This window comes from Bidens hawaiensis, unplaced genomic scaffold (genome assembly GCF_021521415.1).
Source record: "Bidens hawaiensis isolate Kalapana, Puna unplaced genomic scaffold, B.hawaiensis_p1.1 tig00008858_1, whole genome shotgun sequence".
Taxonomy (NCBI): domain Eukaryota; kingdom Viridiplantae; phylum Streptophyta; class Magnoliopsida; order Asterales; family Asteraceae; genus Bidens; species Bidens hawaiensis.
The window spans coordinates 777598-791096 of NW_027491639.1; the positions used below are offsets into that span (position 1 = coordinate 777598).

The 13499-nt window shown below is 35.4% G+C and overlaps 1 protein-coding gene and 1 pseudogene across 2 annotated transcripts; one reads left to right on the plus strand and one right to left on the minus strand.

The window, feature by feature from the left end:
• The first annotated feature begins 2338 nt into the window (after positions 1-2338).
• LOC143530159 (uncharacterized) lies at positions 2339-2924 on the plus strand. Its single transcript, XM_077025775.1, has one exon. The coding sequence runs from the start codon at positions 2346-2348 to the stop codon at positions 2823-2825; it is 480 nt and encodes a 159-aa protein (XP_076881890.1). The 5' UTR covers positions 2339-2345; the 3' UTR covers positions 2826-2924.
• A 3508-nt stretch (positions 2925-6432) lies between these two features.
• On the minus strand, positions 6433-11599 carry LOC143530160 (uncharacterized; annotated as a pseudogene). Its single transcript, XR_013134803.1, has 11 exons — positions 11338-11599; positions 9667-9814; positions 9494-9565; positions 9325-9396; positions 8876-8933; positions 8642-8785; positions 7891-7971; positions 7726-7797; positions 7561-7632; positions 7009-7080; positions 6433-6892 (listed from the first exon to the last, which is right to left on the minus strand). The product of XR_013134803.1 is annotated as an uncharacterized LOC143530160 (transcript).
• Positions 11600-13499: the final 1900 nt, after the last annotated feature.

Consider the following 13499-nt stretch of genomic DNA (forward strand, 5'->3'; position numbering starts at 1 on the left):
TTTTCTAATAAATGATTTTAACATGTTGCTTTTTTATATTTAATCATTATTACTAATATAAAAATCTTTATAACTTTTGATAGGCCAAAGAGATTCACTATTTTCAGAATAGGTGATTGTAGTTGAACCACGTTTGGTTTGGGTGGGCTTTTTAGGAATGTTAAAATTTTATGGAATATGCTATTTAGATGTTGCCAACAGTAACAAAATAATGTGCATGGCTTTATATTATAAAGTTGTCACTTTAATTATTCTTATATTCAATAATTAACAAGTGGTATGTGTTATTATAGAGGGTTCTTACTTCTTACATCATTGGTTCAGAGATTAAATTGGTGTTTAAAATCTTTTAAACAATAGATTTACATTATATAAAGATGGTGCATTGGTTTCTATTAACATTTTTGGTCGTTATCGGTCTCAACTAACGAATTGGATGATAAGCATTAACGAAGCTTACTTAGGGCCCGAGGTGGCCCCGCCCCCTTGTTTTTTTTGTTTTTTGTGCAGTAGTGTAAATTTACCCGATTTTGCCCGAAATCTTGTATACGTGGTGTAAATTTAGCCGTTTTCAGTCAGAAAGTTGAGCTCCCCCCCCCCAAAAAAAAAGTATCTTAGTCCAAGCTTCGCTATTGGTGATAAGAATACCACCTTATATTATATTTGTTCTCAACAGTCTGCGACTAATAGAATGCTAACCCCGTTAATTGCAGGTCGTTGGAAGACGTTTTTTTGCCGGAAAACTCACATTTTTCCTGTAAACTCAGCATTTCGTCCCTAACATTTTTGTAACCATAGATCGGACCTTTAGAAACATTTTTTAGTAAAAGCCCCAGTTATCGAAATTGCTAGAACCCTAAAACAGCTGTCATAATCGATCGGTGGTGCTCAAGTGCTGGTTGTGATGTTGAAGTGGTGTCAACCCAATATTTTGTAATGTTTTGTAACATCCACTGTTCACAACCTTTTACAATAATCCTCAAAACTAGTAATATGATTAATTGTGGTGGTTGTTGACTAGATATTCAAAAGTTTGGAGAAGTTAACTCCACATACGATATTCACAAGACTCTTGATCCAAATAGTAAATGAATCAAAACTATTAATGTGGTAGTTGAGGTTCACTAAATAAGGGAGTGTATATTTTGGTTGTAGATGTTTTTATACATTGTTCATCTTCGTAGGTTTAATCTTTTAACCACATAAGACGATAAAACAAAGTATACCTAATATTCGTGAACCCGAAAGATGATGAGTAACAGATACTCGACACGAGATGATATTTATGATACAATTATTTAATTAAGCAGACGGAATCCAAGTTACCCGCTATGTGATTACTTGTAAACTTGTAGTCTAGCGATATCAATATGTGTGATAAGATTTTTCATAGAGTGGCAGGGAAGCCCAAGAAGTGGACGTAGGCGGACGACAAGGTGGCAAATTTTAATACGATGTGTCGTTGATAGGGGTGTTCACGGTTCGATTTCAAACCATTAAACTATCAAAACCATTCATCATTATGATTTCACGGTCTGTTTCAAAATCTGTAAAGCGTAATGAACTGTTTGGTTTGCGATTTATATAAAAATTCGGCCGTATAAAACTGTACCATATTGCAAGTTTATATTATTTATATTGTAAAATATATATTTCATATATACATAAATACACTTGTGGGCTTGTAGCTTAATAGTTTTGCTCCCAACATAAGTTACAAAAGAACCAGTTCTTGGCCCACTAATAAATTCTTGTAGTAACAATGCATTCAAAGTTTTTTCTTTTTTTTCTTATAACAGTTACTTTCTTGTATTTAAGCTATCATGTTCTCTAAATTTACTAATTTAGAGAGTTTTATTGTCTCACTTTAGCCAGACTATGTTGTGTTAACTGATATTTTTAAGTGAAATTTGGGCGGACGATTGATCCGATCTGACAAGTTTAACCCGCGAACCATTTCGATTTGCTTTCTAGTACTTTTTTTTAAAAACATGGAAGGAAGCCTTGTTATTTGTTATAAATCGTCAAAAGATATTTTTTTTGCTTACACTTCAATGACACGCATTCAACACCATTCATGGAGGCCACTTGTAAAGCTAAGGCCCTGCCACGTTACAAGCAATCCAAACCAGGCCCCACAAACATATCCATCACAAAGTGGCCGACACAAAATAATATCAACTAACATTTAAATGACCATTATACCCTCACAAATTCACCCCACAAACCACACACTACCTTTTTCCCAAAGGGCAAATCCGTCCACACCTCATCTATTTAACCCCTTAAATGTTAAATCCCACCCCAACAAATACCAATAGCCAATTTCATTTTTTTAAAAAAATATGAGCTTCTTAAGCAGCATTAAAAGCGCCGCCGCCAGCGCAGTCATTGGCGGCGACGACAAAGAAAAAAACACAAACCCTGACCAGACATCAAACAGTGACCTCGTGTCAAGTGCCAAATTGGTTGCTGAAGCAGCGCAGAGCGCTGCCAGCAATCAGTCTGACAAAATTGACAAGCCGAAGGTGGCCGGCGCCGCAGCCGACCTCCTCGACGCCGCCCAAAAGTACGGAAAATTCGATGAGACTCAAGGGGCTGGCCAGTATTTAAAACAAGCTAATGATTATTTACACCAGTATGAAAAGTCCGGTACTCCGGCTGCGGCGCCGCCGGCTGCTGAAGAAAAAAAAGTTGACGCGCCGCCGGCTGAGGAGGAGAAGAAACTTGACGCGCCGCCGCCTGTGGAGGAGGAGAAGGAGGAGGGGGGAAGTGGGTTTGGGGCCGCGGACGCGTTTAAGGCGGCCGGAAGTTTTTTTAAGTAGAAATAAAATTAAAACAAGAATTATGTTGATTTTATTTTCGCATTGTTGACTTGTACACTGTCTTTTACATGTTGTACGTTGTATTAAGTTTTATGTTTTTATGTATTAATAATTGTGTTAAAAGTGTGACTGTTAACTAATTTCGGATTGTGACTTGTGTGATTGTTTATAAAAAAATGAAATGCGACGTAACATTCTTGATTTTTATAATTATTTATAAAAGTACTTTGGATATTAGCGTACGAGATGGCGTAATATGGTTGGTTAAAATTTCCGTCGAATAGGATTGAAAGCTAAAAGGTTATTTTGATTAGCCGATCAAATAAATATTTTAGTTATTTTGATGACCACATGTTCATAATCACTCGTGTTATGAACATGTTTTTAGTATGAACGATTGCAAACGAAAAAAACATGTATATGAAATCGGGTAAAGGATCTGATACAAACGGCTCTTTAACGTGCAAAGTGTATGAAGTCCTTCTACGCCATAATTATGTATGAAGTAAGAATCAGACATAGAGTAAAATAATTACGTATAAAGTAAAATAATTATGAATGACGAAAATTATGCAACTTATAAAACAATCGCGCAACCTATATTTATTAGGTATTTACATTTAGGTATTTACAGTTATGTCACCGCGTTTTTGTTATAACTGAAATCAAGAGTCATGATTCCTTTGTACGCTTTGTATGATAAGAAACCTTTATATAATAACATTTCCCTTTAAATTAAAGACCTATAAATTAGTTTAAAATATGGATGGCGTTAAACACTTGCATGTTTTTACATATTCAAAAAATTTCGTAGCTAGTTATTAAAAGCAATATTAAAAACATGTGGTTGTGTACACGTTAAATGCGATGGTTATCTTGATATAAGTTAACTAAGTACTTTTGTTAAGCCACATACATATCGGTATATCACCTTACATGTTACGCATATGGTTGTGTTACAAATCACTTATTTAATATGTAGATATAACATAAGTATTTTTGTTAAACCACATAAAATATCATGTCTGCATGTGATCATGGTCGGCATAACTTAAATTTATTTTCGTATATGTCAAACCAATTGCCTAACTATCTTACAAAGTATCGTTGTCACGAATTAAATGATGATGTTGCTCGATTATTTCATAAAAACACTACCCTTTCTTTCATTCAATCTTCTATTGTCATCGTCACAATAGAGACACCACCTCATATAATTATAATTAATTTTTGTGAGTTAGTTGATTGTATTCGGGTTGTTTAAATTTGCGGGTGGCAGGTACACCGTACACCCTCTTAAAATTTGAGAAACATAAATAAATATTTATATATTTTTTTATAAATTCAAAAACTTATATATAATTGTATTACAACTCTTTAACCCGTTTACAACTTAATTATAACTCTCTGTCAATTTATTACTTGACTACATGATTTTAACCCCAAATTTGTTTAACATTTTAACCCCAAATCTGTTTAACATGTTGGATAAAAGAGTTACTTGTGTCGTTTTTAGCCTACATAATTTTAACTTTTTAAGTGTAGTCGAATAAGATAGATTACAATGTACCTCAACCAAACGAAGGTTAACTTAATTGTAGATTTTTTTTTTTCAAATTTCGTTTTTTAGTTAATACCAAACTATATGTCAACTTCACATAGGTCAACTTGACTTATTCATTAAATGAAACCACAAATTAATATCATATATCTTCATATCGTCACTGAGGTGATGTTTGTTTTTGCTTCAAACATCTTCAGGAGAGTAATGTCTGCAGGCGCGCAGACAATCAGCTGTGAAGACAGTTTGTTTTTTTAAAAGAATAAGATCTGCAAACAGCTTATAACTTCTTAAAACAAAAGCTATTGAAACATGCTTCAAACGTCTTCATCCTCCACAACCGGTCGTCCAGCCCTTCCAACCCTAGCCACCGCCTCCGTCGCTCCTCCACTCGCCGGCAGCCATCGCCACCGCCTCTGCTCCTCCAGGTACACTCCTTCTCTTCCTCTCTCCCTTGGTTCCGGTCGCCATAACCACCGCCATACCGCCTCCTGCTCTCTCCCTTGGTTCGGTCGCCATACCGCCGCCATAACCACCGTTCGACCACCTCCGTCGACCCCCCGCTGCTTCATCATTAAACCGTTCGACCACCGCCGTTCGACCACCTCATTCTGGTGGTTGTGTTTCGGGCTGATTTGGTCTGCTTATATAAATTGAAAGAGTCGAGAAGTTTTATCGTGATTCATACAATCCGTTCAGTTTCTCTCTCAAACATCAATTTTGTTCATCTTCTGTTAATTTAGGGTTTTGATTCTTGAATCCGTTTGTTTTCCAGTTTTAGTCTTTATGATTGTTGTAATCAGTAGATAAATTCTAGTGTACCAGATGTGCTACAACGAAATATTACGATTGCATGTTTTGCACTTCACAATTTTATACGGAAAGAGGGTTTAAGCGATGACCTTTTTGATGAATATGATCACCCAAATGTACGTTTTCAAGATGGAGATGAAAATGCACAAGATAATGGTGAAGAAGGAGAAGCTCGACATGGAAGTGCAGCGGATCGTGAATTCATGAGTCAACTTCGAGATCAAATAGCACAACAATTAAAGCAAAACAATGTGCTTTGAGTTTATTTTATGTTATGTGTTTTTTAAACTTGTTTTTAATATTATAATTTTATGTAACTTGAATGTTAAATAATTTCTATCCAGTGAGATAAGTTTGATAATTTACATATTTTCAGTTTATGCAGACAGTATCAACTTATAAAAACAAACAGTCTTATTTTTTCAGCTTACAGAGCTTCAGACCACATCTTCAGCTGCAGACATAAAAACAGATGAAATCAGCTTACAGACAGTTTATGTCTGCAAAAACAAACAGCACCTGAGAGAACGTGTAAGCTTTATCTATCACAAGCCAACGAAAATTCAAGGTGTCAAAAAACCCATCACTCTTACAAAAATGTTTTTTTTTTTTTTTTGTGTGTGAGGGGGCGGTCGGTTACCCAAGTATTCATTTAACAATTAACTAATAAGATAATGCCGCTTCAAGTCACTACCCAACTATCCAGCCCATTACTCAATTTACCGGGAGTACTCAGAAGCCAAAGCACTACTCATCTGGACCGAGTAGTCGACCCGGCCCACACATTATATATTTAGGTAGAGGTGCACAAAACCAGTTTTATTCCCAAACCGACCCATTTGGTCAACGGCTGGTCAAATCCGGTTTGACTCAAACCGGTTCGGTTTATAAACCGGTTTAGAAGCAAGATTGGCCGGCCTGGTCCAGGTTTGTTTTGTCCAGTTTAGAACCGGTTTTCTTCAAACTAGTTCGGCTTTAAAACCGGTTTGATAGCTTTTAAGGGAAACTGGTCCTGGAATGACGGTTTAGGTCAAATTGGGAACCCTTTTTTTGTACACCTCTATTTTAGGTACAAACAGTTAGGGTAAACTAATGCCAAAATAGTGTTGTCTCCTGACACATTTTATAACAAGTTTACAAGTCAAAACATTACCATTCTATCCACTAAACACTTGTTTCTTTAACAGATTCTTTAAGAGAACGATGTAAATGAAACGGATAGTGAAAAAAGCTTTAATAGTCGACGAGTCAAGCCGAGCTTGATGAGCCGGAGTAATGCAGTGGCTCGACTCGTTTGAAGAGGATTCAATATCAACTTAGAAAGCTCAAATACTTTCGTAAAAATTATATTTGATAACCAAACATATTTCGAAACTACATATAATAACAAAACCCGCTTCAAATATACATAAAACTACAACAAAACTTCACCATACGTTCAAATCGCCATTACAAAAGAGACAGTAATCCCCATTTGGGACACAACAGAAAAATGGTAGATTATCAAGAACAAAACTTTGAATTTCTTTTATACGGTTTTGCTTTTTCGGGAATAAATAATAAAGCTAATAACACTCGAGTAACACACAACAAATTAGGCGACTAAAATAAGAAATCCGAGACTGATAATTCGAGTACCTTATGAATACCAATCGGGTTCACACCGGGTCGTAATGAATTCCCTTCTATATATCTGCAAAATAACACAAAAGTAAGCAAAAATTCTCCCATTAAACTGATTCTGATTAAAAAAAAATATAATAATAATAATAATAATAACAAATAAATCAAAAACGAGTAAAGACTCACAGTTCTTTTAGATACGGGTGCTTGTAGAAAGCATCAGGAATTCTTCCACTAAATTGATTGTGATCCAAATACCTAACAACAAACTCTTCGATCAGATCAAGCGGTGCATTTTTTTATATTTAATTCAATGTTGTAAAACTCGCTAGGCGGTCCCTAGGCGGCCAACCCCCTTGTAGGGAGTACTCGGAGTACTCGGAAATGATAAATATAACATAACATAATTATTGGATATTATATATATATATGTTAAGACAAGCATAATTCACGTCAAAATAAGCATAATTCATATGAAAAAAACATGTTTTCTTGTTACTACCAAAAAGAAAAAACAAAAAAAAATTTGCGGCCGAGTCGACCTTGGCGTCTGAGTACTCTGACTTTTGACCGAGTTGGGCCTTTGGCGAGTAATGGTGGCCGAGTTAAAAAAAGGCGGCAAGGTTGATGTCCGAGGATCTTGGAATCACCGATTCCAAAGCCTTGGAATCCGACGTTTACAACACTGTTTTAATTAAATAACTAAGACAACGTATGAATAGATTTGGGGACACTTACAAGTAAGTTAGCTTGGGAATGTGAGCGAGTCTAGCTGGCACGATCCCGGACATCTTGTTGTAAGATAAATACCTGAATTCATCATCACCGTTATTGTCAGGTTCAAGAAAGTTAGAAGAATATGTGTTATTGAACTAATAAGTTGCTTGAATAACGAATACTTACAAAATTTCCAGATTAGTCATGTTTGCGAGCTGCGCGGGAACTCCTCCAGTTAAATAGTTATTATTTAGATACCTGAAAATTACACAACAGTAAACAAAAGCTATTAAACATTTGTGGAAATGGTACAGGTGGCAATTTGAACCAATTTATTTATGAAATACATACAGGTTGCGAAGAACAGGAAAACATCCTTCTATACGTATCAGTTCCCTTATAGTTCCAACCAGGTGATTGTTTCCAACATCTCTACAAACACAATTTCTCGTCACGTCAGCACCATTCAGGTTTGCAACTTTAACAAATACCCCCCCCCCCCCGGGTCTTTGTTTGGAAAAAAAGGTCCACTAATGATTTTGTTGATTCAAAATTCCACAAAGATTGTATATAAAGGCTAACCAAGTTTTCAAAAGTTCTTGTTAAGACTACTTGACTATTAAAACTGTTTTTAGATGTCACCCAAGTAGGCAAGTATCAATCTGGTTTCGTTTATGTCAATTCCGACAAAAGACTAGCAAGTAATTTGTAAAATAACAAAAACTCCTTGAACTTGAAGCTTTTGTGTCACGTCTAGAGTTGTAAGAATGACAATAACGTGCCAGAAGCTACCCAAAATAATCAACTCTAGATGAACTGTCATAGCATATTAAGTAGATGGTGGGCCGTTTTTGTCATTTTGTCACTTTTTGAAACAAACGAAACCAAATTAATACTTGGGTGGGCTCTAAAGTTGTTTAAATAGTTAGGTGGCATTAATAAAAACCTTTTAGAGTACTTGGTGGCCAATGTATAAATTATTCGATCACATGCATAAAGAGATATTTTTCTAAGTTTTCAAGGGAAATAATGAAAAATAAAGTCATTGAGTGGACTACTTTTTAAATGTAAGTTATATGTTAGTAAAAAGGTTGAAACATACAGGTGGCGAAGATTCCGCAAGGTCCCTAATTCTGCTGGAATTCGCCCAATAAAGCGATTTTCATGAAGATGAAGATATTGTAGATCGGGAAGATTGGCAAGTTCCCTTGGGATTTCACCCTTAAAGCTATTGAAACTCAAGTACCTGAAGACGTGCCAGTAACTAATTCAATATGTGTTTTATTTTAGTTTGATATATAATAGGCCTTATAAGAAAATGGTGCAAATTACTCACAGATGTGTCAGTTTCTTCAGTTGGGATTACATCCTGCAGCTTGTTCCACCTCAGATTACTGGAAAGATGACACGGATCAGGAATTATATACAGTCTAATTTGAGTGTGTGACTATTAGTTAATTATCTAAATTGCCCCTAATATAGAGAAAACCGAGGAAGCTTATGGAGCAACATCAATTTTACTCATAATGTAACGAGTATGTATATAACTACATGATAGAACACTGCATGTTGGTGTACATTACAAACACATATATAAACAGAAAAACACAAAAGTTATCAAAGAAGCCTTGGATGCAACAAGATTATCATATGATCAAGTTTACTAAGGCCCATTAACCAATACGATGAAATTTAGAAAGAAATATTATGAAGCTTCCTTTACTAGCAATATACGTAAATATCACAAAATGATCTAATACTAAAGAATTAAGTGAAGAAACATACAGTACTTTAAGACGCTTCAAACGCCCGATTTGACGTGGGATTGGTCCTGTCAGCTTATTGTTGTGAAGATCCCTACCGAGAAAAAGGTAAAAAAATAAATAAATACTTTATCACAGAAGTCACAAGCACAATAGTTAACACTACAGTAAGATCTAGAAGAGAGTCTTACAGCCTTGTAAGATCTAGAAGATTGGTTACAGCAGTAGGAAAGGGCCCGATAATCGAAACCGCATATACTTCTCTGAAATTACATAGTTGGATCAAATGTAGACAAATTCAGATAAATTGACATATTCATAAACTGGTAACATGATAATAGAAACTAAAATGAATTATACTTACAGTTCGGTAACTACTCTATAATCACCTTGTGTGGAGCAAGTGACTCCAGACCAGGCTGGTAAATCGCCATCTCCACACAGATCGTCTCCAACCCAAGCATACACCACTCTCCATCCAAGAGATGCTTTAATTTCATTAAGCGCTTTCACTACAATCAAACGCGAGTACTATTGATTAGCCTCAACAAAGGTTAGTTGCATACTTTCATCACCATAATTTTCTCGAAACAAGTTTCATATCATTAATAATATGAACCAGAAACGAAAAAAAATGCAAGGATTTGATAAAAATTTCTTAAAGCAGGTATAATCTTTTCGTAAGAACTGTCACTAAAAGAGTGCTGATTCTCAGCACCCAATCTTATAAGACCATATTTTGGACTTCAATTCCATGGTTTAGAGATTGAAAACTCGAAACGAGCCGAGCCCGTCTCTCAAACATATCTCACTTAGTTATCGGGCTCGAGCTCAAGCCTTGTATAGTTGTATGGGAAGCTCTTTTGGGCTCTTCAAGCCTTAACGAGCCTTGTGTATTTTAAAATTTAAAGTATTACCTCTTCTGAACTTCTATGTATTAACTTCACACCGCACAGCCGAGCTCGAACCGAGCTTTGGCTTGTATAAGGTACTACACAAACTCGAGCCAAACTTAAGCCCGTTTAAGGTATTTCTCAAAACATATAAAAAATAAAAATCATTATTTTTATTACCTATTTGTTTTTAGTTGCTGTTTCCTTCTACAGTTTCATACCTATGACTTTAGAGTTGGGGGTCTCTCTAGAAGCAACTTCTCTATTCTTCGGGATAGAGGTATGGTTTGCCTACATCCCATCCTCCCCGACCCTGCTGATAGCTCTGCTATTGGTGGGATTTTACTAGGTATGATTGTTGTTGCATATAAATATAAAAAATCATTAAAAATATACATAATTAAATTAATAAATAACAAAAGAGCCGAACCGAGCCCAAGCTTGAAAAAAACAACTCACGAGCTGAGCTCGAGATTTAGAAATAGAGCTCAAAACGAGTCGAGCCCGAGCTTGAAAAAACAACTCACGAGCTGAGCTCAAAATCTAGAAATACAACTCAAAGCGAGCCGAGCCTAAGCTTGAAAAAACAACTCACGAGCTGAGCTCGAGCTTTAGAAATAGAGCTCAAAACAAGCCAAGCCTAAGCTTAAGCTTAAAAAAACAACTCACGAGCTGAGCTCAAAATTTAGAAATAGAGCTCAAAGCGAGCCGAGCCTGAGCTAGAAAAAACAACTCACGAGCTGAACTCGAGCTTTAGAAATGGAGCTCAAAACGAGCCGAGCCTGAGCTTGAAAAAACAACTCACGAGCTAAGTCGAGCTGTAGAAATAGAGCTCAAAACAAGCCGAGCCTGAGCTTGAAAAAACAACTCACGAGTTGAGCTTGAGCTTTAGAAATAAAACTCAATTACATATTTCAACTTAAACTTGTTCGATCAATTGCACAACAGTATAAGTTTTAACCTAATGAAACTTATTAACATCATTTAGACCTCACTAATTAACCAATGCTAAAATCATAACCAAACTGCATTCAATTTCTACATCAAGCCATACGATCCAACTATCTAACACCAATTCAAGCATACTGCAATAATAAGATACACAAAACTTAACCTAATTATAATATTAATCGAGAAATTACCGTCACGTTTAAGCGTTTTACCGTCAACGTAAACAGTTAAAACGCAATGAAGCAATAGAATCAATGAAACCGCTGCAAATACACGAGCACGCGTCATTTTAGGTCAGATTGATTTTTGGAATGAATCTGAGATTTAAATTTAAATTAAATCCTCATTTGTTTGTTGTTTGATTGTGTATGTAAAATTATATATCGATGAGAGTGAGATCTGAGTAGAGATAGAGATACAAGTGTGATTGAGAGATTATCAGTTGGTAGATCTAATAACTGTTTTATTTTTAAGTTCAAGAGTTGAGTTATGATTAAAGCAGTTCGCGAGCTGCTCGAGTTGGATTTTTTTGTTTGAACGGTGACTTTCTCTGTTAAGCACAACTTCTATGAGAGGAGCCCCACCACCCCATTCAGGCGAGACTATGTTGTCTTAGTCAGATCCACGCTGGCATTCGAGTTTGGTTTGGGCGTTCCTAGTAAAACCCGACAGTCCCAACCCGCCCGAAGGCACGACAATCGAGTTAACCAGAACGAGTCTGGAAACAAACGGTAAAATCCAGGCGGCATCGGGATTCGAACCCAGGCCAAAGGCAGGGTCAGCCATCATTTGCCATGTAAAATGACCACTCCGATGGAATGGCACCCACGATAAAAAGTTTGCTCGAGCTTGGATTGATAAAATATTTGAAATAAGATAAGAGTTTTTTTAGTTTTTTTTTTGGTTTCTGCGTATGAAATTTACACTGCAAAGCCGAGTTCGAGCGAAGCTTTGGGTTGTTTAACGTGCTACACGAGTTTGAGCTGAGTTTAGACTCGTTTAAAGGTTTTTTTTTCACAATATATAAAAAATAATTAAAAACGCTTATAAGTTAACTAATTAATAGTGCACGAGCCGAGCTCGAGGTTTAGACGTTTTATATTTTATAGTACAACGGCAACAGAATTGTTGATGGCTTTGGACCGAGAAATTTACACATGCCTAAACTAAACAGCACTAGAAGGTTATGTGTATGCCAATGTGTCATAAGTGTATCATAGATGAATGTTGAGTAAAAAAATTAAGTAAATAGTTGTACGTAGTAACATAAAAATACTTGTATGAAAGTTAAGTTATGTAACCATTTACTTCACTCGTTTTCAAACTTCCATTGTATATTGTGATCAAGCATTATATGTTTTTAACAACTCACACACACTCAACCCTACTTCTAAATTACATAATTCTTTGATGACCAGATGACTTGAACCTTTACCCTTGGAAAACGTTATCTAACTCATTGGTACCATAAGGCCAAAGAAGAATAATGATACTTTGGTCGTTAAGCTTATAGTTTTCTACTTTTTGCCTGCGACAAATACGTATAGATTCAATAGTTAAAATTATTTTAATTTATAAGGATGGGAGGGGTGCTCCTCTTTGGTACCCCAAGATTAACCAATAAAATTTGATCACTTTAAATTCACTCCAAATTATCTTAAACTACCGATTTTTTACAACACTCCTTTCACATACCCTCAACTCCCCCCCCCCCTCTCTCTCTCTCTCTCTCTCTCACACACACACACACCTCTTTTTACCGGGTAGTACAACCCAATGATGGATCTTTTTACGGGTTGCGACGCACTAGTTTTTTCGCTCAGTAGTGTGTTTTTTCGGGAAAAAAAAGTTATATGTATTGAGCCTAGACCAACCATATTATTTGAGTCCGGTTATCCAGATTATCTGAGTATGGGGCACCATTGAATATACATATACCTATTCTAATAAAGTAAAATAATTGTGAACATGTGTCAATTTGTGGTTAATCCTTATAATTTTTTCCCCTCCAAAAGTAATATATGTCATAGATCAACCTCAAAAACTAATATATGTCAATGATTATCAATTATTTACTTTCCTTTTACATTTCATTTATATTATATCTATAATATGATTAAATTATTAATTTTTCTTTAAACTTTATTTATATTATATATCTATTCATTTTTATAAAAATAAAGATTTACATATTATACTAATATATGTTGTTAGAATATATTTCACAACATACTTGGTGAAATTCAAAAAAATTTAAATGTTTAAAAATAAAGATTGAAAAAAATATAATTTTAAATGTTATCGTCAACATATTATGCTATGTATATTGTTGAATATTGTAAATAAAAAAAAA